Source organism: Zosterops lateralis (assembly GCF_965231275.1).
Source record: "Zosterops lateralis genome assembly, chromosome: Z".
NCBI lineage: Eukaryota > Metazoa > Chordata > Aves > Passeriformes > Zosteropidae > Zosterops > Zosterops lateralis.
The window spans coordinates 17523288-17543989 of NC_139800.1; the positions used below are offsets into that span (position 1 = coordinate 17523288).

At 38.4% G+C, this 20702-nt stretch overlaps 2 protein-coding genes across 3 annotated transcripts in view; both read left to right on the plus strand.

Moving 5' to 3' along the window:
• Positions 1-6078, plus strand: part of FYB1 (FYN binding protein 1) — a 44293-nt gene extending 38215 nt beyond the window's left edge. The window contains 3 exon segments of the mRNA XM_083884173.1: positions 2737-2770; positions 3903-3934; positions 4050-6078. Of these exon segments, the coding sequence (XP_083740299.1) occupies positions 2737-2770; positions 3903-3934; positions 4050-4090 (107 nt within the window). The 3' untranslated portion in view covers positions 4091-6078.
• A 10400-nt stretch (positions 6079-16478) lies between these two features.
• The window catches only part of RICTOR (RPTOR independent companion of MTOR complex 2), a 78405-nt gene continuing 74181 nt past the window's right edge, over positions 16479-20702 (plus strand). For both annotated transcript variants that reach the window (XM_083883475.1, XM_083883476.1), the window contains exons 1-2: positions 16479-17118; positions 17269-17316. In XM_083883475.1, coding sequence (XP_083739601.1) covers positions 17070-17118; positions 17269-17316 — 97 coding nt within the window. In that variant the 5' untranslated portion in view covers positions 16479-17069. The remainder of the gene's footprint in view (positions 17119-17268; positions 17317-20702) is intronic.

Genomic DNA, 20702 nt, shown 5'->3' on the forward strand with positions numbered 1-20702 from the left:
CTTTGCCAAAAGGAGTGTTGCTATGATAACCCACTGAGCCTAGTAAAAGTAAAATCCTTGTTGCACCTCTGGATAGCACTAGGCCGTTGATTGAAGCCAAGAGAAAATCAATAACAATATCTTTACTTTGGATTGTTAAGAGATGCAGTTTAATCTTTTCAACAGGCTGGGGTGAACATTTCTTAGGAGTCTTCCCCCCCAGCTGCCAGCTAATCCAAGGCATATGTCCTTGCTGGCATGTCTGCTTGTTCTGGGAGCTGCACATGGTCTTTCAGTGTTTCTTTGAAATCCTTGGCCAGGGTTTGCACTGGCAGAAATTTGTGAATTTTTGGAGAAGTCCAAAACCATCTCCTGATGGTTTCAATTTCTTAATGAGTTTCTGTTACGATACTTTCCAAATCTCCAAGTGAAAATTCACTTGTGCTGGAACAGCCTACTTTCAAAGTAGCAGCATCCTCCTGCTCACCTTTCCTTTTTACCTCTGACCTGTGTAGAAGACAGTCCAATGCTCTAGACTTCCAAGGGGGATTCAGCCACCTTCCTTTTAGTTTTTCCTTCCTGAAATCAACTGTTACAGTCTGGAGTACAGCCTTCTTCCTGGCAGACCTGCAGGGTGAGGAAGAATTTCTTGCATAACAACACATATGTTTTTCAAAATATGGATTGCACTAGTAGAGCCACTTCCCAAAAAAAACAGCTTTCAAAGACACATTTTTTGAATCAAGCTAATAACAAAGTAGAAAGTAGTTCATGTTGGCTCTTTTCCTCTCATAGTCTTCAAAGCCTCTCAAATAATGACAGGAGCTACTGCTTTGCTATGCATAAAAGAGTAAAACAAATAAAAATATCCTCCCTGAAAACTTCTGAATAGATCCCAGTCAATTTACACATTAGTTAGCAAAGTTTGAATCCTACTTTAGTTAAGTGCATGACAGTTTTGTTTATTTGCTCTAGTTGTTACTCTGATCTTAAAGCTATGATTTTACTTTCTGAAGGCTAGATAGACTAAAAATCCACAGGTTTCATTATTTTCTTGCACATGAATTCTTTGATTTAATAAAAAACTTATGAAGCAGGTCCATAGTTTCAAGCCTCTACCAACAGTTTAACAAAACCACAAATTATATTTCAATGTGTTCTCACTTTTTTAAGCAGGGGCTAGTGATCTTAGGAACATATTATGCTATGGCTTATTTTAAATGTTATGAAATTATTTAAAATGTCAAAAGTGAAACAAGGAACTGATTTTCATCTACCATCTCAAATTCCTTCTTGGTCTGAAAACACACATTTTGAAATATACAGAAGTTTTCAATTCAGATTTGTAGATTTTGCTAATCAGTAGGAAATTAATGGACTTCAGTGGCCCAAAGTTTAAGTTTTGACCTCTCTGAGCTTCCTTTACATTGTCAGTGAGCAGCTGGCAAGATGTGCTATAGCTTTTAGTGGTTGCTAAGTAATCAACATGGAGCATGCTGACCCACTGGCTTCTTCCTTATTTGGAAGCACCATAAAAACTAATAAATTATTTAGAAACTGAAACTTTGGACATGTAACTTTTGCTTATTAAATCTGAAAGAGTGTAAGAGTGTAAGACCAGCAGGGGTTGTATTGCTGCACATGACTTCCAAGAACATGGTGTTTGTATGCACAACTATGAGCAAAGAAATTTTGTTTTCATGTATTTTACTTAAGAAAATTTTATGAAGAAGCAGAGGAGCTTAGATTAGCCAAATTATTTTAAATTATTTTCTGGAGACTTCAAGAGTCATAGAAATTATTGGACTGCCCTAAAAAGAATTTTGAAAAGACATTGTCTTTAAAAAAATAAAATTAAAAAAATAATTTTCAATGTCTTTATTCCAGAAAATAAAAACTGGGAAAGACAACTAAGCTAAAATATCATGAATAGACACTCCTAATGATAAAAAGAAGGAAATTTAATAATAATTTCAAATACATGACAAGATCACATTTATTCTTTAGAACTCTCCTAATTTTCTACCAGCTTGCTAGTGTTTACCTACAAACATATAATTACTGTTATGGCTCTCTCTTTCTTTGTATTCATTGTACCAATTGAGAAATAGTTCAGTAGATATCTTTCACCAAAGATAGGAAGTAATTTTTTTAAGGAAATTATATACATTAAAAAAGAATATATGTAGTTTTATCTGATTTCATTAGTAATGCACCAGAGTAATAGAATAGTAGTCAGTAGCTTTTCTAAGTTATTTCCATTATTACATCCACTATTGGTCTTATTAATGTTACAGTTAAAATTGTAACAGGTAATGATACTTAATTGGTGTACACATCCTGAAGTACATTTTTGTCTCTGTATGAAACTCTAAATATTTCTGTTACTTAATATTACTGCAAATATTACTATGTTGTTTTTATTGTGCTGCATTTTTGTGCTATAGTTTGTGAACTGAACTATCATTTTTGCTAATAGCTGTTGTTTCACACCCCTCTCATGCAACCAGGAAACTGAAATACAAGTTGAAAATATAACCTCTATTACTGTTTAAGTAGGCAAATAAGAATAAGCAAAACATTTCACATAGCAAAATCTTCATCAACTAAGTGTCCATTGTACATTGTTTTCCATCTATTAGGTCTTTCTATCTGAAGTATGTAAAAGAGAAAAGCTGCATTTCATTAGTGCTAGCAACAGAGGTAATAACGAGTACTTAAATTTAACTTAAATACATCTATATTTCACTTTTACAGATGGCTATGTTTTGAGAAGCAATTTAGTTCAGAAGTAAGTATAAAGTAATTGTTTTGAAAAATTTATTGTAACACTTAATTTTGTTCTAAATGGTCTGGTTTAAAAAGTGAAATATAATTATTTTATTCTGTCATTCTAAACTTGCAAATTGATTTATTTTTAAGCAGTTAGAATTTGTCAAAAATTAATCACATACATCCATGCAGGAAATTTGCCAGAGCTTTGTTCCTCATTGCTTAACCATAAATTCTTGTTAAACCATGAAAAATCACATAAATTAAGCATTATTGGTACTAGACTCTATTGCTGAACAGCAAGTTAATGTGATTAGGTGTATTGATGCCTTTTTCAAATGTTTAACTAAAATAGACCAAGTTTTCTTTAGGTTTGTTTGCACTTCATTGTTAGTGGGATAGAGATTTGGATCAGGATTGCTCCAAGTAGTTGCGGAGAGCTCAGCATTTTGGTTCTAATCCAAAACTCCTGTCAGATAAAGCCACTCCATTTCCTTCAAGAGGTTTTTTATATTAGACCCTTAAATGCCAAATCAAATGTCACTTTTAGAATTGTCACATTTAGAATTTAGAGGCATTTAACACTTACATGCATGTTTGAATTATATAAAGAAACAGTCTTACTGTCTTCCATGGGCCTGTCCATGTATCTAAGTCACATATTTGAAAATTCCTATTCATGGAGCATGTGTCTTTTATAGACATTACCTAAATTCATTACCTAAAAAATAGCACCTTCAGAACTACTATGTAATTGTGGAGTGGAGAAATGAAAAGAATTTCAAGGGCATACTGATTGGGTTTTTTAATTCAAATTTTCTGATGATTATCCTTTAAAAAAATTAAGTATTTAATTTCATTATGGAAATAACTTCAGAAGAATATCTATGTAAAAATGTAATAAATAAAACAGACCTTTAATAAAGCAACCTTTCATGTTATAAAGAAATATATCCAAGTCTACCCTTCCCTGAAAATACTTTGACCTGACCATCTTGCTTAACATGGTTCTGTTACCACAAAGATTGTCTTTTCCTAATTAGCAAGTAAATTTTTTGATAGATTGCCTGCACCATACTGCTACTGTATTTTTTAATACATTTCTGATGTCTCAACTTTTAAATATATTATTTGTCTTTTTTAACTTACAGCGATGGAGAGATTTATGATGACATTGGTGACGGTATGTTGAACATTTGGAACACTACTTCATTTATATTCAATTACAATAAATAACTTTATCTTTGTGTTGAAGTACTACACGACGATAATAGTTTTGCATTTTATTTCCATTTCAGATTGCATCTATGATAACGACTCTGATGCTGAATTATCTTGAAATAACAACTTCATTGAAGATCAAACTCTAGACTGGAATCCCACTTGTGAAAGCAAGAAGAGTCACAAACTCTGATTGCACATTAATTGGTTGCTTTTTTAAATCTACAAATAATCTTTTTTGGGATTTCAGCTTTTTGTCCTCCAGTGCTTTGTACAAATTTGAATTCCCATTTATCTGAGCATATAAAGTTCAGGTAATATGAGCCAAAGTTAGGATTATAACTTTGCACTTCCTTTTAACATTTCTGACAGTGCATGTAGAAACACTTCTTTAATTGTCTATTCCTAAGGAGGCCCGTTCATATCTGCGAAGGGTACTGAGGACAACAATCCCTGGCAACAGGTTTTGCTCTGGCTTGCCTCTATTAAACACCTAGTCATTCTGCATAGTGACAGTATTCTGAAAAAGAAAGAAATGGAGATAGCATCCTGTTGTGAAAAGAAGAAATCAAGAGTGGGCATCAGTGAAGGCAATACCTCACTGACTTGCCATTCCAACTGCAATAATATTAGCTACACTGACATAGGCAGCCATGTTCCATTACTGGAAAAGTCTTTTCTTCTTTGTTGTATTAATAATAGGATATCATTCTCTAAAATTTATCTGAAGTCTCCTTTAGGGTATAGTATTCTCCTTTACTAGTGTTGCTCAAAATATACTCAGAACATTTAGGTTTAGATTTAATTTCTATTTAGTTCAAAGTTAAGTTGGCACTATAGTAATAGGTATTATAAGCTATAAACAGATGATAAACTCTTTGGAAATTACTTCAAGGCTAAATACACAGGAGTATTTATCACTCTGTTTTGATACTATCCTTTTTCTCAAAGTCCTATGGTTTAATCCTAGATTTGGCTAGGAAAGAGTACAGGAATCAAACATTTCCATGTTTATCCATTGTAGAAATAACATTTATTCCCAAAGTTCATTTTTGATGCTGTTGACTGAATGACGAAGTTGCAAATAAAAGCAAAGTCTCCAGGTAACTCATAATAATAAATTTCACTTACCCTTATATATCAGAAATCACTGCAAATCAAAACATATTTACAGTAAGCTCCCAAAAAAGAGAGTGAGCGTGTTCAAAAAATAGAACATCTGTTGCTTTTGCTGTAGTGCAGGTTAATCAAAAACCTGTAACAACCCATGTGGCTGAATCAGTGTAAGCAGCTCCTTTTGATGATCAAGTCTCCTATAATCTTGAAGGGAAGCCAGGTACATTGTGCAACACAGCAAGTTTTGTTTTTAAACATAAAAAACGTTGGCTGTTAAGTCAGTGACTTTTGGTCTCACCTTCAGTGGAGCTGAGATTCTGTCTTTTAAAGGTGTCTTTTATTGCTGCTTCACAATACAGTAAATCGCAAAGGAGGCATACTGCAGTGGGGATATCAAACATAAAATTAGGAGATAGAAGCCTATAAGCTGTTTTGTACTGTATGTAAAATCACTGATAGTATACTGAAAAGCTATATGAACAGCTTTCTATTTGCTATTTCTCTTATCTATTTGCTATTCAGCCAGCATCCAGGGATCAAATACCAATTTTATGTGTAAACATCAGCAGTAGCACCCAAATATAAAACATGACCATGCATATAAAGTGCAATGAATATGTCTGACTATTTGACTGTGCCTGCTAATGGATTATTTATTTTTCAGTGGCATTGAAGAGGCTGTCTCCATTAAATTAGTGATATGCCAAAGAACTGGGTCAGGATGCAGGAAATTACACAACTACATAGTTTTCCCATGTTCTTAGTGTTAATGTGTGTAGGCACTGCAATTCTGTATCAATAATACTAAATTGGTCATATGATACATTAAATAATAAAAATAAAAAATATAGCTAAAACTCTATGTATTGATTGTTCAAAAAAAAATAATGTGATTGCTGCTGAGTGTTAAAATGAATTTGTAAGGTGTTACTCATTGAAAAATTACTGGTATTGAATCTTTTAACTTTCACCAGTGCCAGATGCTTCAGAATAAAAGCATTTCTTCTGAATAAATGTTCGTTTTGGTTTTTTTTTTAACAAGCAGTGTGGGTACACTGTCTTCTGTCAAAATAGAAAAACAGTAGCTGAACTGTAACTTTTGAAAATTATCACTGAGCAGCTAACAGAGTGAAAATCAACTTTATTATTGTTGCAAAGGCTGCAGAAATGCGACGTGGCATTTACTAGTAACTGCTACCAGAAAGTGAAATGTAAGCAGAAAATCTTCCAGACAGGAAAATCTATACTTAGGCAGTCTATATTCTAAGGGTCTCTCACCTGTAATTTATTCTAGTATATTTTAAAAGATGTAAAGAAACAAAAGGAAAGCTGTTCACTTGATATTTTTCCACTTCCGAATTCAGTCTATAATCCTGCCGTATTTGACTGTGCCTGCTAAAACAGTCAGCAGTGAAAACATCAAAATATTGACATAAAAATTACGTTTCAGCATGAACATCCTAGTTAGGGTAAACAGAGCTGGTTTCCATCTGTGTTGTACCTCTGTGGTGTCCCAGTAAACAGGCTAAGCAAAACCAGAACTGGGAGAGCAAAAAACCTTCTCTAATTCAGTAGCTTTATAACATTTCTCTGCTGTTACCGCAGGCTCTGGACTGAAGGAATGCAGCTGATCTCCTGCACATTCCTGTGTAAGAGGTTTATATTCTCAGTCCACATAATTGCAGATCCCCTGGCTACCCCTCCCACAGTCATAACAACATTTCTTCTATGTGTGATCCCTTTGCATAATTCATTCTCCATTGTAAAGATCACTACTTTAATAAGAGCATGGAAATTCAGATGTGGAATGTAGGTTCTCTCTGTGAATTAGAACACCCCTTACCACTACATTACTCTACAGCAGACAACATTGTAAGCATATGTGTGCACCAGTTGTGTGTGAGTATATTTTATGTATATATTTGGGCAAATTCTGAGAAAACTAATGGACCCATAAAAGGGTACCTTTATGATTTCTGTACAGCAGCCCCAGACCATCCTGCATGGAAAAGCTTTTGCATGTACTGAAAAGAACTCAACTCCTAGGAGAGTCAATAGATGTGCTTGTATTTGGACAGCCTCTGTTCTGACTCCTCATGTGGATTCTTCATTAACTGTGCACATCATCTATAATTACATGATGACTTAGTATTTTTTTCCACAGGATCTTCATCTCATTTAGTGCATGAGCTGGATGAGAACTAATAGAAAGGACAGTTGTTCAGCCCGGCTTGTTCAGTTTCTGGCCACTCTTTCATTTAGTGAAAATCTTCCCAAGCTTATGCTGCCCCCAGAATTATTAGTTTCTCATGGCATTCATCACAATGATATCTCACATTCCCTTGACTAGGAATGGATTTATCTTGTGAGAGAGGAAAATGTTTTATCCTCATTTTAATGTATGAAAGGAAGGCACAAACAGAGAACAAATTGTGGCACATGTTCATTAATCCTGGATATAAAACCAAACCACTGAAGCTAATTTTTTTTTTTTTAAATTTTTTTTTGTACTTTCCTGGATTAGGACTCTCACTATTTTATCTTCCTCTTCTTTGCCTCTGCTTATGATTACATACAAATATAAGAGAGACAACATCTTGTGTTTTAAAAGTATTATTGGCATGCAAAATTCATACTGTAAATAGACTAAAAAGTCACAGAATCTTCAAATGCTTCTTGAATTCTGGCAGACTTGGTGCTGTGACCACTTCTCTGAGGAGCTCGTTCCAATGCTCAACCAACCTCCATGTTAAGAACCTTTTCCTAATATTTAAATCTCCCCTAACTCATCTTCAGGGCATTCCCTAAGGCTCTGTCACTGGTCACCACGGGAAAGATATTGTCTGCTCCTTTGCTTCCATTCATGAGGAAGCTGTAATTGCAGTGAGATCTCCCCTCACTCTCCTCTTGTCCCGGCTGAACAGACCAAGTGACCTCACACAGGTTCCCCTCCAGACCCTTCACCACCCTGATTGCCCTCCTTTGGACACTCTAGTAGTTCAATGCTTTCTTACACTGTGGCACCCTAATCTGCCCCCAGCCCTGGAGGTGAGGCCGCCCCAGTGCAGAGCAGAGGGGACAATCCCCTCCCTTGCCGGGCTGGCCATGCTGGGCCTGATGCCCCCAGGACAGGGTTGGCCCTCCTGGCTGCCAGGGCACTGCTGGCTCATGTTCCACCCACCATTGACCAGGAGCCCCAGGTCCCTTTCTGTGGCACTGCTTTCCCAGCATCTCCTTCCCCAGTCTGTCTGTACATCCAGGGTTGCCTCTTCCCAGGCATACAATCCTCTTTGCCTTAGAAAGAGCCAACAGCTCCTCCCGGTTTTGTATCTTCTGTGAACTTGCTCAGTACCCATCCAGCCCCAAGTCCAAGTCATTTCTGAAGAGGTTGAAGAGCACAGGGCTGAGGATGGAGCCCTGTGGAACTCCACCAGTGACAGGTCGCCAGTCTGATGTCACCCCAATCACTGTAACCCGTTGTGCCTGACCCATAAGACAGCTGCTCACCCATCACAGGATGTTTATCCAGCTGTGGGCTGGATATTTTGTCCAGAAGGATACTGTGAGAGTATCAAAACCTTTGCTAAAATTCAAAAAGATTGTATCAACTGGCTTCTCTTGATCAACAAGGTGTCATAAAAGGAAATCTGATTTGAACTATGTTTACAGTAATAAAAAGGTGAGTAGATAGGGAATTGTGATTAAAATTTAACATAAATAATAGGTTAGGCTATGTTGTGAAACTTAATAAAACTGAGAACTAACATTAGAATTTAGCAGCCCACACTATTACACTTTAATAATTTGCTATCTTTCAGCTCTCATGTTGACAGGTAGTTTGTTGGTATGGTTTTGAGTTATGTCATAGCTCTCATCAGAATTAAACCATTACGTGTACATGGTCTGGGTAGATCCATGGCTGAGACATCTAAACCTGTTCTGAAAGAGCTAACTTATCTATCAGAAGCAATTCACCCAGGATAGCAGCATAACCCTACCAGCCTTCCACTGCTTAGCCTGGCTAAGAAATAAGGTGATAGTGCAGATGAAGGGTCATCTTAAGCAATTTCCAGAATCCCAGCCACTTGAGAACCATTTCAGTGCCACTGATTAGCCATAGTACTGCAGACCACCACCTAGCACACGTTCTAATCTCTTGCTAAGCAGCAGTGTGGTATCCCCCAGTCCTCTGGGTGCAGCAAAATACAATTATCTTAGAGTTTTCCTTCTCTGTGTTTCATTCTAGATCGATGACTCCTTAACATACATAGAATTTGGTAAATCATTTCTATTTGCCTCCTTTGAAAGCACTGTTAGAGAGAAGATTAAGATGTTAATAAATATATAAAGTTTCTTGCTGGAGGCTTTTTGTAATGTGGGCCTTGCTACAAAAAATCTGCAAAACTATGTATCTTTTTTCTTAACACACAGACACGTAAATATTGCTTGAATTTAAAATATTCAGTACTAGGCAGAAAGTAAGTATGCAAAATGTCAACACAAACATGAATGAAATGTGAATTAGATGGATACCAAGGGTTTTAAGAAATATTATACGATTTGCATTACTTCAGTAATATCACAAAATCCTACTGCTCAGGCATCATGAGACAAAGAAAGGAAAAATTAGCACTGGCTTTTTTCCCTGCTTTTTAAATTTTTTTTCTTTGGCCTGATTCCTGAGTTTCAAGTTCTTAACAAGAAAAGCTGCCTGATCCTTCATTTACGTGTGGGTGTGCTTCAGGTGGAAAATGTACACAAAACACAGACACAAAATACAGGGCTCTCGTCCATTTTTGCTGCTGACAGAAGGGACACACTGCCAAGCTCCCTTCCCTTCTCCTGTGTCTCAGCTTCTTCCATGTTCTCCTGCCTCGGAAAATGTTGTCACACACCTTCCAGCTCACACAGGTAAGCCCAGTTTCTTCTGTATTGATCCAAAGAAATCCTATATTTTATTGTCATTACCTCCTTTCACTACCAGAGATGTTCTCTGTATTTTTTTTTTACTCAATTACTTCCTGTTCCCCATAATTATTCCGCTTTTCCTTGACCATCTGATGATTGCATTCTGTTCTTTGCTTTTCTGCTTCCTTGTTCCTTTCTCTTTTCATCCTTTTAAACTGTTCCCTTACTTCTGCATTCCTGCCCCTGGCACTTTCATTTTTATTTCATTTTTAGAATCTGCTCTGTTTAATTGCCCGTTTTTTTCTTTTTTTTTTTTTGTGCAAGATTCCTAACTCTATGGGTGACACCAGCAGAGGTTTAATGACTCAACAAGCACTGAGGAGACTTATAATTCTTGTAGTTTGAGTTCTACGCTGTTTATCCCACAGCATTTAAAATCAGGTTCAAACGTACCTTCCTTTCCCCTCAGTATTTGGGAGAGTTTTCTTTAGTACTCAAGTTGGGATGTTATATATAACTAAATCTTACAACTGCCAGTTTAAACTTTAAAAAAAAATTATTTTCTGCATCTATATTCATAGTAAGCTATTTGCTACTGACCATGTAATAGACTGAAGCATGTTCAAATGGCAGCCACTGGCTGCTGAGAATCTCCAATATCCAAATATTTCTGTATGGATACCATGATGTATAACAGCATTGCTGTTAAAATGTTAGCCAGTGTTTGTCAGCCAGTGCCCAAAAAAGATATTAATGGGCTTCTTCAGTTTTCAAGAAAAGACTATGAGTTACAAAAAATAGTTTCTGCTGCCATATAGATTTTGTATCACTCAGTAGATGATAAATTATCCCTACATAGAGCTCCAGCACTATTACCGGAGTTTATTTGGACAGAAACAGCATCTGTGTTTTGTTAAAGTTTTTCTCTCAGGTGTAATTATTATGACAACCATACACAAACTAAACAACAACTGCTTTTCACAGCTTCAATAGGATTATACAGTGTGGAATGCTGGGAAAAATCTCGCATGAACAGGTGCCTAAGTGTAAGGTTGTACTAATTAACAATCTAGTTAGCAACCTGCCCAGTTAATCAGGAAGACTTGTTGCAGCACTTGACATTCTGTTATTTTGCCACTGATTGTTATTGCTTTAGTACTATACTTACTGTTGCTTTTGCTTAATTTTCTGATATGCAATTTATGTTCATTTTTTTTTTATTTCTTCCATAATGGGGTACTGAAGAAATATTAACACTACAAAAAAACTGCAATCAATTCTGATTTTTATTATTATCTTTTATTTCTTTCTTTATTTAAGGGTACTATCTTTGTGAATTAAATTATATTATGATGGTTTCCAGAATCAGAGCAATTTTAGGGAAAAAAAAGAAATTTACTAAGCTAAAAAATTTGTTAGGTATTGGGGGATTGTTTATAGCAAATCACATTACTTTTGACAACTACATTAGTGATACTTAAAATAGTGCCTATAGAACTCATTTTCTATAACAATATATGTAGAAACACACCTAATTAATTGTATTTGAAAAGGTTAGTACAGGAATATATTAGAAATATAGCATATAAGCCAGAAGATCATTCACACCCCAAAAAGCAAGCCCAGTAGAAGCAACTACAAATTGCCTATTTATTTTTCTCCAAGTTGTTTGGTGAACATGAGACCAAAATGGTCAAATCAAAATATCTAAGATACGGATCAAAAGTTCAGCAAAAAAATATTCAGCATCCACTTAAACGCACTACTTACCCACAAAGGTCTTCCTCACTTGACTTATTCCCTGCACGTATGCCAGTCTGGGTAGTTTGGCAACCCACACCTTGCCTAGTCATTTAAAATTTTGCCAGGGAACATCCCTGGGCACTGGACCTTGATGGCCGTTGCTGTCACATGGTCTAAATCAGACAGTTTTGGCTCAAGACTGCTGCAAGTCTGTCCAAAGAACTCCCAGTATGTATTTTCAGGAAATCCATGTCACTGCTTCCCTGCCCAGGTGACCCCATGAACCAGATGCATGTAAAATGCAATATCCCTGGCTTTCAAATGCAATTCTGTTTCAAGACTTCTGTTTCCTTCCCAATATTTCAGATTCTGCTAGGTTTTCAACCCAGCTCTGGCCACATTGAATTCTTCTCAGATTCTCTGGTAGCACCCAAAGGCAAAAAGACTCTGTTCCCAGGAGTAAGATGAATTTACATTCTGGAGAAATTCTTCTATTTCTGCTTGTTGCTGTATTATGGGGATACAGAACCAATCTCAAGAACGGCACATTAAAGGACTTTAATTTTTGCAGACTGAGCTGCAGCTAATGGGGTCACCTTTCCCCCTAGTTTCCTTCCTCACATCCTCTGAAGAGGATGCCTTTTCAATCTTGAAGCACAACCCTTTCCCTAGCAAGTCCTTCTCTTGCACAACAGGCACACAAACCCAGAGCTGCAGCTGCATCTTCCCACACACTGCTCTGTATCTGGGTGGAGACGTGACATTCAGGCTTGTACCACTTTATCCCAACTGTGAAGCACAGGGAGGTCTGAGAACTTCAGTGCATGGCTGCCTAGGGGTCAGCCATTGTGCAGGTCTGCTCTAGGACCTGTGTGTTGCTTCAGGACTACCACTGGTTGTTCAAAGCTGCCAAAAATTTAATTTGATATTATATATTTGTCCAGCTGCTAAAAATGTGTTGTTCAGAGCTGCCAATAATTTAATTTGATATTATATATTTGTCCAGCTGCTAAAAATGTGCCGATGAGCTGCATTTGATTTGACTGAAACAGTGGAACCTCTAAACCAAAAACCTACCAGGACCCATTCTTAGACTCACAGAATTGTTTAGGTTGGAAAAAGACATCTGAGTTCATTGAGTCCAACTGTTAACCCAGCACTGCCAAGTCCAGCACTACAGCATATCCCTAAACACCATGTCTATACAGCTCTTAAATACCTCCAGGAATGGTGATTCCTCCACTTCTTTGGGCACCTTGCTCCAATGCTTGACCAACTTTTCAGTGAAGAAATCTTTCCTATTATCCAGTCTAAGTCTCCCCTCCTGAAACTTGAGGCCATTTCCTCTTGTCCTATTGCTTGGGAGAAGAGGCTGACCCACACCTCACTAGATACAACCTCTGTCAGACAGCTGTAGAGAGTGATAAGTTCTCTCCCAATCCTCCTTTTCTTCAGGCTAACAACCCCAGCTCCCTCAGCTTCTCCTCATAGGACTCCAGACCCTTCCCTAGCTCCATTGCCCTTCTCTGGACTCATTCAAGTACCTCAGTGTCTTTCTTGACCTGATTCTGAGCTGCTGCTCAGACAGACATTTTTACAGACTGATATAGATAGATATATTTACATAAGAAAAATTAGGTCAAATGATTTTTGTAATATTATATGGACAAACCAATATCTGATAAACTTCTGAGATACTTCATTCCCTAATGGTTTCTTCATACCTTTATTTTTCTTACCTCCATTGACAGTGTTTCTTAACTGCAGAGAACAGAGCTCATGTTTTATCATGTTCTATGCAGTTTGATAGGCTTCCTATCAAGAATAAGACTAAAGAAATAATGATTACAAAAACCCCTGCTAACGGTATAGAAATAGCAAAAAAGGGATGATTGTTTTAACTTTGATCCCATTCACTGGATTTTGTCCTCGTCCTGTTTGTCCAATTGTCATTCAGTATTTATAGTTTAATTATAGCCATTTTTATGACATTGCAAATTAAGGAAGAGTATTAGGAGTACATTTGCATAAGATAAAATGTTCTTCAGCTAAAAATCATTGTAGCTCAGTTGAATTCAGTAAGTTAACATCTTGTCTGCATAGCTTGATTCATGTGTATATTTTTTCTTCTTCTACGTTTATATGATGGACGGGCTGCAGCTGGTGTACATTGCACATCCATATTCATTTCCATGGAGTTTAAATGATTCAAGACAGTAAAGGCTCTGCCACTAGCTTTCTTTTCTTGACTCCAAACAACTGAAAACCTTTTATTTTTTGGTCTTTATTTTGAATTTTAATTCTTGAAGACTTATAATTCACATAGTAGTATCTTCTACAGCGTATGGCATATCCCTGTGCAGTATGTAAAAAGGCTGCCCCGCACATGAGGGGGCAAAAGCAACATCTTTGTGATTGGAAAAGGAAGAAAAAAAGAAGTTGCTTTTGGAGTCCTTTGCATGCATGCACAGAAATGTGACTCAAGTTTTAGAAGTCGCTTTCCAGCCCTTGAACATGTAGAAATGTTTTATCCTGTTTGCAAGACCAACCTGCTTCTGCAAACCTCCAGGTGACACTAGAGGATTGTTACGGTCTCATATGTCGTGCTTTGCAGTTGGGAAACTAAATACACCAGCAGCTTAGAGGAAAGCCTGCTTTCACAGTGTGTCCCTGTGTCTCCTTTTGGAGATTCACTTAACTACATAGAAAACTACAAAAAAAACTACAAAAAACTACATACTTTCATGTAAAATTATAGAGGAAGAATTAAATTGAAGCATTCTGATTCCCCATTTTGCCACTAATATATCTTTTCTTTGACTAGATTTATAGTGATTTGATGTATTATGTTTTAGACGCTGCAAGGCCAAAAAAAAAAAAAAAAAGAGGAGGCTGCTAGACATGGAATCTGTGACACACAAGCCAAGTGCAGAAGTTAATTTTCTCTTTGGTATTAATTTTCCTGTTCCAAATGGGAGAAAGATTTTTTTTTTCCCCTCCATATCGCTTTTCTTCTGCATACTCAAGAGCAATAGTGGTTGATAAAAGTGTGTTAAAATGGACAGGTAAGAAACCGTTAAGAATTTTTAAATAAACTTCTGTGACTCTTTCCCCACATTTGAGTGAAGACTAGAAAAAAAAAACAGATCCAAAAATGTCCTCTACTCTCCTAGGGTGACAACTTCTCATGCCAGTGGATGACCACAACATTTTAACGTCCCGATTCCCCTTGCAGCCTTAAGTATGGGGTATTGGTTTTATTGTTTGTTTGTTTTGCTTTGTTTGTTTGCTTGTTTCTTTTGAGGGGATCTAAGTGGTAGTTACAGTTAATGCATTCTTACTGTTTCCATTTCACCATAATGAAAAATTAAAAATCTAATGTTCCATTTCCTTTTTATTTTTTCCAGTTGTGGAAAATACTAATTATACCTTGAACTTCTTTTAACACAGCCTTGTGTATTAGCACTTATAACTGACATTACGACATTCTTTTATGTGTCATTATCAGAGACAACCTCAATTTTGCCTGCAGAATCCAAATATAATTAGGGTGAAAAAGACACAGGAAACTGAAGCCATTCAAGATAAATGTAATATTTTGATTATTAAAGGGTGTCTGCAGGAAAAAAGCTGCAAAATCTGGGATTAAAACTTTACTCCTTTCTTATTCTTCCTTGTTGAAATACGTTTGGGTTCTCTTGAGACACCTCATGTCTCCCAGACTTTGTATCTCTTGGAGAAGAAGCAAGTGCTGAATGGCAGCAGCATTTAGCATGAGTGTCCAAAGCACTTTACATAGAGATTAGAAGTTCAAATCCAATCCAGACTGGGCCAATGTTTAGTGGTGAGCCAAAGTTATGTAAAAATAATTAGATAACAGCAGAATGTGTAGTAAAGAGGATGCAGCATTACTACCACCAGCAGCAATTAATTTGGCATTTTCAGGAGGTCAAGGGTTCATGAACATGAAATGGATGTGAAATCCTGGACATGAAATCCTAAATGACAGCCCTGAGTCATATTGATGAAACCGCCCAAGGAAGTTTGACCTGTTCCTGTGTTATGGACAGACAAGATTTTATTGTTTAGAGCTTTTAATTTTCAGAATCTTTGGTTCCTCCAAAACGTTAGTTTCATATTTAGCAAGCAAAAATCATGATGCAGAATTTTTTGAAAATCATATTTTAAATTAAGTATACTTGATACAGCAAGATTCTTCTATGTCTGGCATTAACTGATAAGCCAAAAAGTTTTTCCACTCTGTCTTATCAAATAATTATTTTATTCTAAATAAGTACTAATGTTTTAGAAGTGCACTAGTAAGTGTTAAAAACTTGAGATGAAACTTAAATATCATGAATATTTAAAACCACCAAATTTTTGTAACTAATGCTGGATCTGAATTGAAAGGCCTCAAGAGAAGGGGGAAAATTCAGAGTGGAAAATGCTTGACTAGAAGTCAGGAAAACAGTTATCTAACCTTACAAAGGTACTTTTATATGGCTGCCTACTTCCAGACACCAACTTTATAATTATTTGGTGGATTTGGTGGAGGGAATTTGGGGTGTCAGAGTGCAAGGACTCGCCTCGTCCGTGTCTGACCGTGGCAGCGGGGCGTGCTGTGGGCGGCTCCCTGCAAATTTAAACTTCTCCCTAAACAGGAGCCGGTGAGTGTCAGAGCATGGTTTCTTGTAGTAGGGCTTCTTTACCAAATTGGGTGGGGGTTGTTTTGTTTTGTTTGTTTGTTGTGGGTTTGGGTTTTTGGTTTTTTTTAATATATGCATTTATTAAGTAAGTTTCACAAATGTAAAAGCAGTTAAGTAGATCAGCATTTGAGCCTACAGAGAGGCCCGCTGCGCACGAACCAAACAAGCCACGAAAAGCTATTACTTTTTTCCTGTTTTTAATTACTTCACGCTTTAAAAAGCAGAAAACATCCGGCGTACAGAGCCCACGGTCACGCCGCACCCACGTGAATTACCACCTCGTCACAAGGCCGAGAGACCGGGCGGGCAAACCCCGAAAGAAACAAAGAAAAAAACAAACAAAAATACAACAGAAACAAAACCAACCAACCAACCAAAAACAAACAAACAAACAAACAAACAACAACAACAACAAAAAACCCAACACCAAAACAACAAGGAAAAAAAAAACAAAACCAAACAAAACGGGGCGGGGGCAGAGTAACCCCCGGTGTCCCGCCGCTCCCGCGCCCGCCGTGAGGGGGGAGGCGCCGGGGGGGGGCGCCCTTCGCGCCGGCGGCCCCGCGCGCCTCCCCTCGCGAGAGCGGGCGAGGTTTCCGGTGTTGTGGCTGCGGGGCCGCAAACATGGCGGCGACGCTCCGCGCCCGCTCGCTGAGGCACCTCCGCATCCGAGGTGAGGAGCGTCCCGCGGGCCGCCCCGCCGGCGCCCGCACCGCCACGGGGCCCGCCGCCGTCCCCCCCTCCTCTCCTCCCTTTCTCCCCCCCGCTCCCGGCTCCTTCCTCCCCGCCCGTCTAACGCGCCTCTCTCCCCTCGTCCCCGCAGGTCGGAACGACAGCGGCGAGGAGAACGTGTCCCTCGATCTCAGCCGAGGTACGGGCGGGGCGGGGGGGCCGCCCGAGGCGAGCGGGGGGCGCGGCGGAGCGGAGCGGCCTGGTGGTGCCGTGGGGCGGGCGCGGGGCCGGGGCCGCCGCCGGGGGCTGAGCGGAGCCGCCCGCGGTGGGAGCCGCTCCCCGGGCACCGCGGGGCCGCGCCGGGGCCGTGCCCGGGCCGCTCCGGGCCTCGGGGCTCCCTTCTCCCCGCCGGGCGTGCTGAGGCGGCTCGGCCGCCGCCGGGGCTGCCCTTGAAGCCCCTGTTGCTCGCAGGCGGGGTCGTTCGCAGTGCCCGACCCTCCGGCCGATCGTGCCGAGCAGCACCTCGGCAGCGGCCGCTGCTCCTGGCTCCATCCCTTTTGCGTGTATCCTTGCCTGCCCTAGGCCGGCTTGTCCTGAGCCTCTTGCTCCAAGACTAGCAGCCACTCATCTCCCCTTCGCTTGTTAAATTGCTCCAAACATCCTCCCCTGCTCTCAGATGTGTCTGTGGTGGGGGGCTGGGGCGGGGGGGCCGGTCAAAAAGAAGGAAGCCACGCTGATATCTGCTACACGCTAAGTTTTGTCTCAGACAAACAGGTACTTGTTCCCTACCCACATGTATAGGATACAAAGTGTGACCTTGCCTTGCTGAGTACTGAGGTAAGGGTTAGTTCCTCTCAAAGAGATGAGTAAAATTCAAAAAGCAAACTGGAATGTTATTGCTCTAGAAGCAGTGATATTTCGTGGGACAGGGGATTCTGGAATGGGAAGGGAATGAAGTTGGTGCTGATGTGTAACTGTTCTGCTTCAGGAGATCCAGAACGGCTATTACAGTGAATAGATCCATTTTATGGGGAAGTAGGCAGGAAAATGACAGAATCAATGAGATAAAAGTGGCCTGTGAAATGGAAAGGAAGTAAAAATACCAGCAGTAAAAGTAGTGTTTTCAGCTTGGAATTGTTGACACTGCATCATACTTTCTCTACGTCTCTTTTCCCACAAAGTAAGCTGTGTTTGGAATTATTTTATTAAGCAGTTTTATCGTGGCGTGCAAGTTTTCTCTGTGTATACATATCGTATTTACAAGTATGTTTTAATAACCAGGAGAACTGCTGGGTTTTCCTCAGTTTAAAGAAACAGACTCTTCTTATTCTATCTCCCAACAGACATGATTGCTTTAGAGAAATGCTGTCTTTTAAAATTAAAACAAGTGAAACTTTCATCAGCAAAATGTGGAACAAAGGTCTTAACAGTTTAAGCACATGACAAAGTTATTACTGTAAGCAATGTTAACTGTTCATGAAATCTGCAAAATTAGGATTTTAATGAAAGGGTTTAATAATTCTTTTATGTTCTATAGCATATTGAAATGTTTTGAGATGAAGGATCAATACACAAAATTTAAATGCTGGACTGGTAATTTTGAGATGTGGTCTGTTTGAAATCTTCTAATCAGAATCTGATGGGTGACTATCATTCTCATATTGATTTTTGCCCTGAAGTGTTTTCAGCTGCCTGCTGATTCCAAGAGTCCTGCAGTAGTAGCAGTACAACTACTTCACCTGTATCGTGTTGTAAAAGAGGCTCTTAAGTAAGATGCAAGCCACATTTTTAATATGCATTTTCATTTCTTTAAAATCAAAAAGGTATTTTGCACTGTGGCAATATGTCCTCTATTAACAAAAGAAATTTTCATTGGAGAAATCAAATAAGAAGCTGCTTTAAATTTAGATGTCAAAACCACAACGGTTTTGGTTTTTTTTGCTATAAAAACTACAGATCAGTAACCGTATAGCACCGTATATCCGTGGTAGATATTAACTGCATTTTAAAGAGGAAACAAAAGTAAGAAGCTTAAAAGTCTCAGAAAGATGTTAACTAAGCTAGATGATAACTTGATTTCCACGGTGAACACAAGGAATATTTGTTTTTCCAGCTGTTACAATAGTTATGTAAGCAATTATTTTAAATATTTTGTCACCCTAATTTGGTACTAACAGCACAATGTTTTGATTCACTGTCTTGTGCAGATCACATAGTTTTCCACAGGACTCACGTTTGCATTAGCTTAAAAGAATGTTCTAATGTTTTTTGTTTCCTGGTGCAACTGAACTTTGTGTTGATTAATGTGAAATATCTGATTTGGGCAAAGTAGAGAATCACCATAAACAGAGCCTTAGCCATATGCTTTTAGTTACAGGGGCCTCTTTGTTACAAACACAAGAAATTATGTTGGTTGGCACTGACTTACTTTGAGTAGGTTCCTGTTAGTAATGGCATGACTTAGCATACAGGTTAGACCTTTACTTGTCCATACCTGTGGACTGTATAGTGACTACACTTTCCATGCAAGAGGCCAGTGCTGTTATTAGAGTTTCAAAACAAATAATAGATGTGGAGAGAGTGCTCCAGTTTGTGCTGCTTTAAGTTCTGCTTCTTCCTGGCCTTTTGAGCAGTAAGGCTTGAGAAGTGCCTTGCTGCCTGCAGAGTGATCTACATTTCTCTGTCTGTGTTTGGTTTGCTCTTTTCTCTGGTCCTGTAGTTATAGGGTTGCTCATGTTTTCCCAGGAGACACCAAGCTTTTTACAAATTTTTACCATGATTGCTATTCTAGATTTACTTTTTGGAGTTCCTTTGTGCTTTGCCTTTTAAAAAATGTTACATTGTGTTTATGAAAGCCATTTTGTATGATGGTGGATGCTGCATTTTGTGTGTTTGTGTAGATATGTGTGAGCTTTCTGTTTACACTTATTAGCCTGCTTAAAGATGATAATGCAAAGTAAGTATGTGGTTTGCTTTTTTTTTTTTTTTAACTTTTTTTGGTGGGGGGTTGGTTCTTTAGGAGGTTTTTGTATGCTTTTTTGTTTGGTTGGGGTTTGTTGTTGTTGTTGTTGTTGTTTTGAGGTTTCTTTGGTTGGTTGGTTGGTTGGTTTGCTGTTTCTTTTATGTGTGTGTGTTTGTTTGTTTGTTTCGAGATTTTTGTATTTAATTTGTTTCTGAGCCACTCAGCCCTGCCCATCTTATAAAGGAATTCAGATAAATCTTTTTTAAGAATAGCACTTTGCTGAAAGGCTGATCGACTCTGGTAAAATTGTCCCCAGGATAAGCATTTTTGTAGATAATGTTGGTATAGTAAGAAAAAATGGTGCACATACAGGGCAGACTCATTGCTTTTGTCTACTTAAGATCATATGTCATGTATTCTGTTGATTACAAAATTGCAATTAATAATTGGGATTTAGAGCACTCATGTTTTGGCCATGTGTTATATTACCTGCTCAGAATAGAAAAGGAAAAGGAGGACAGACTCACCACCAGTACAACTCCCACTGCAGTCATCTGGAAGGAATTAGCAGTGGGATGAGAGAGATTGGTTTAATTAGACTACTGAAATCAAGCTCGTAACTT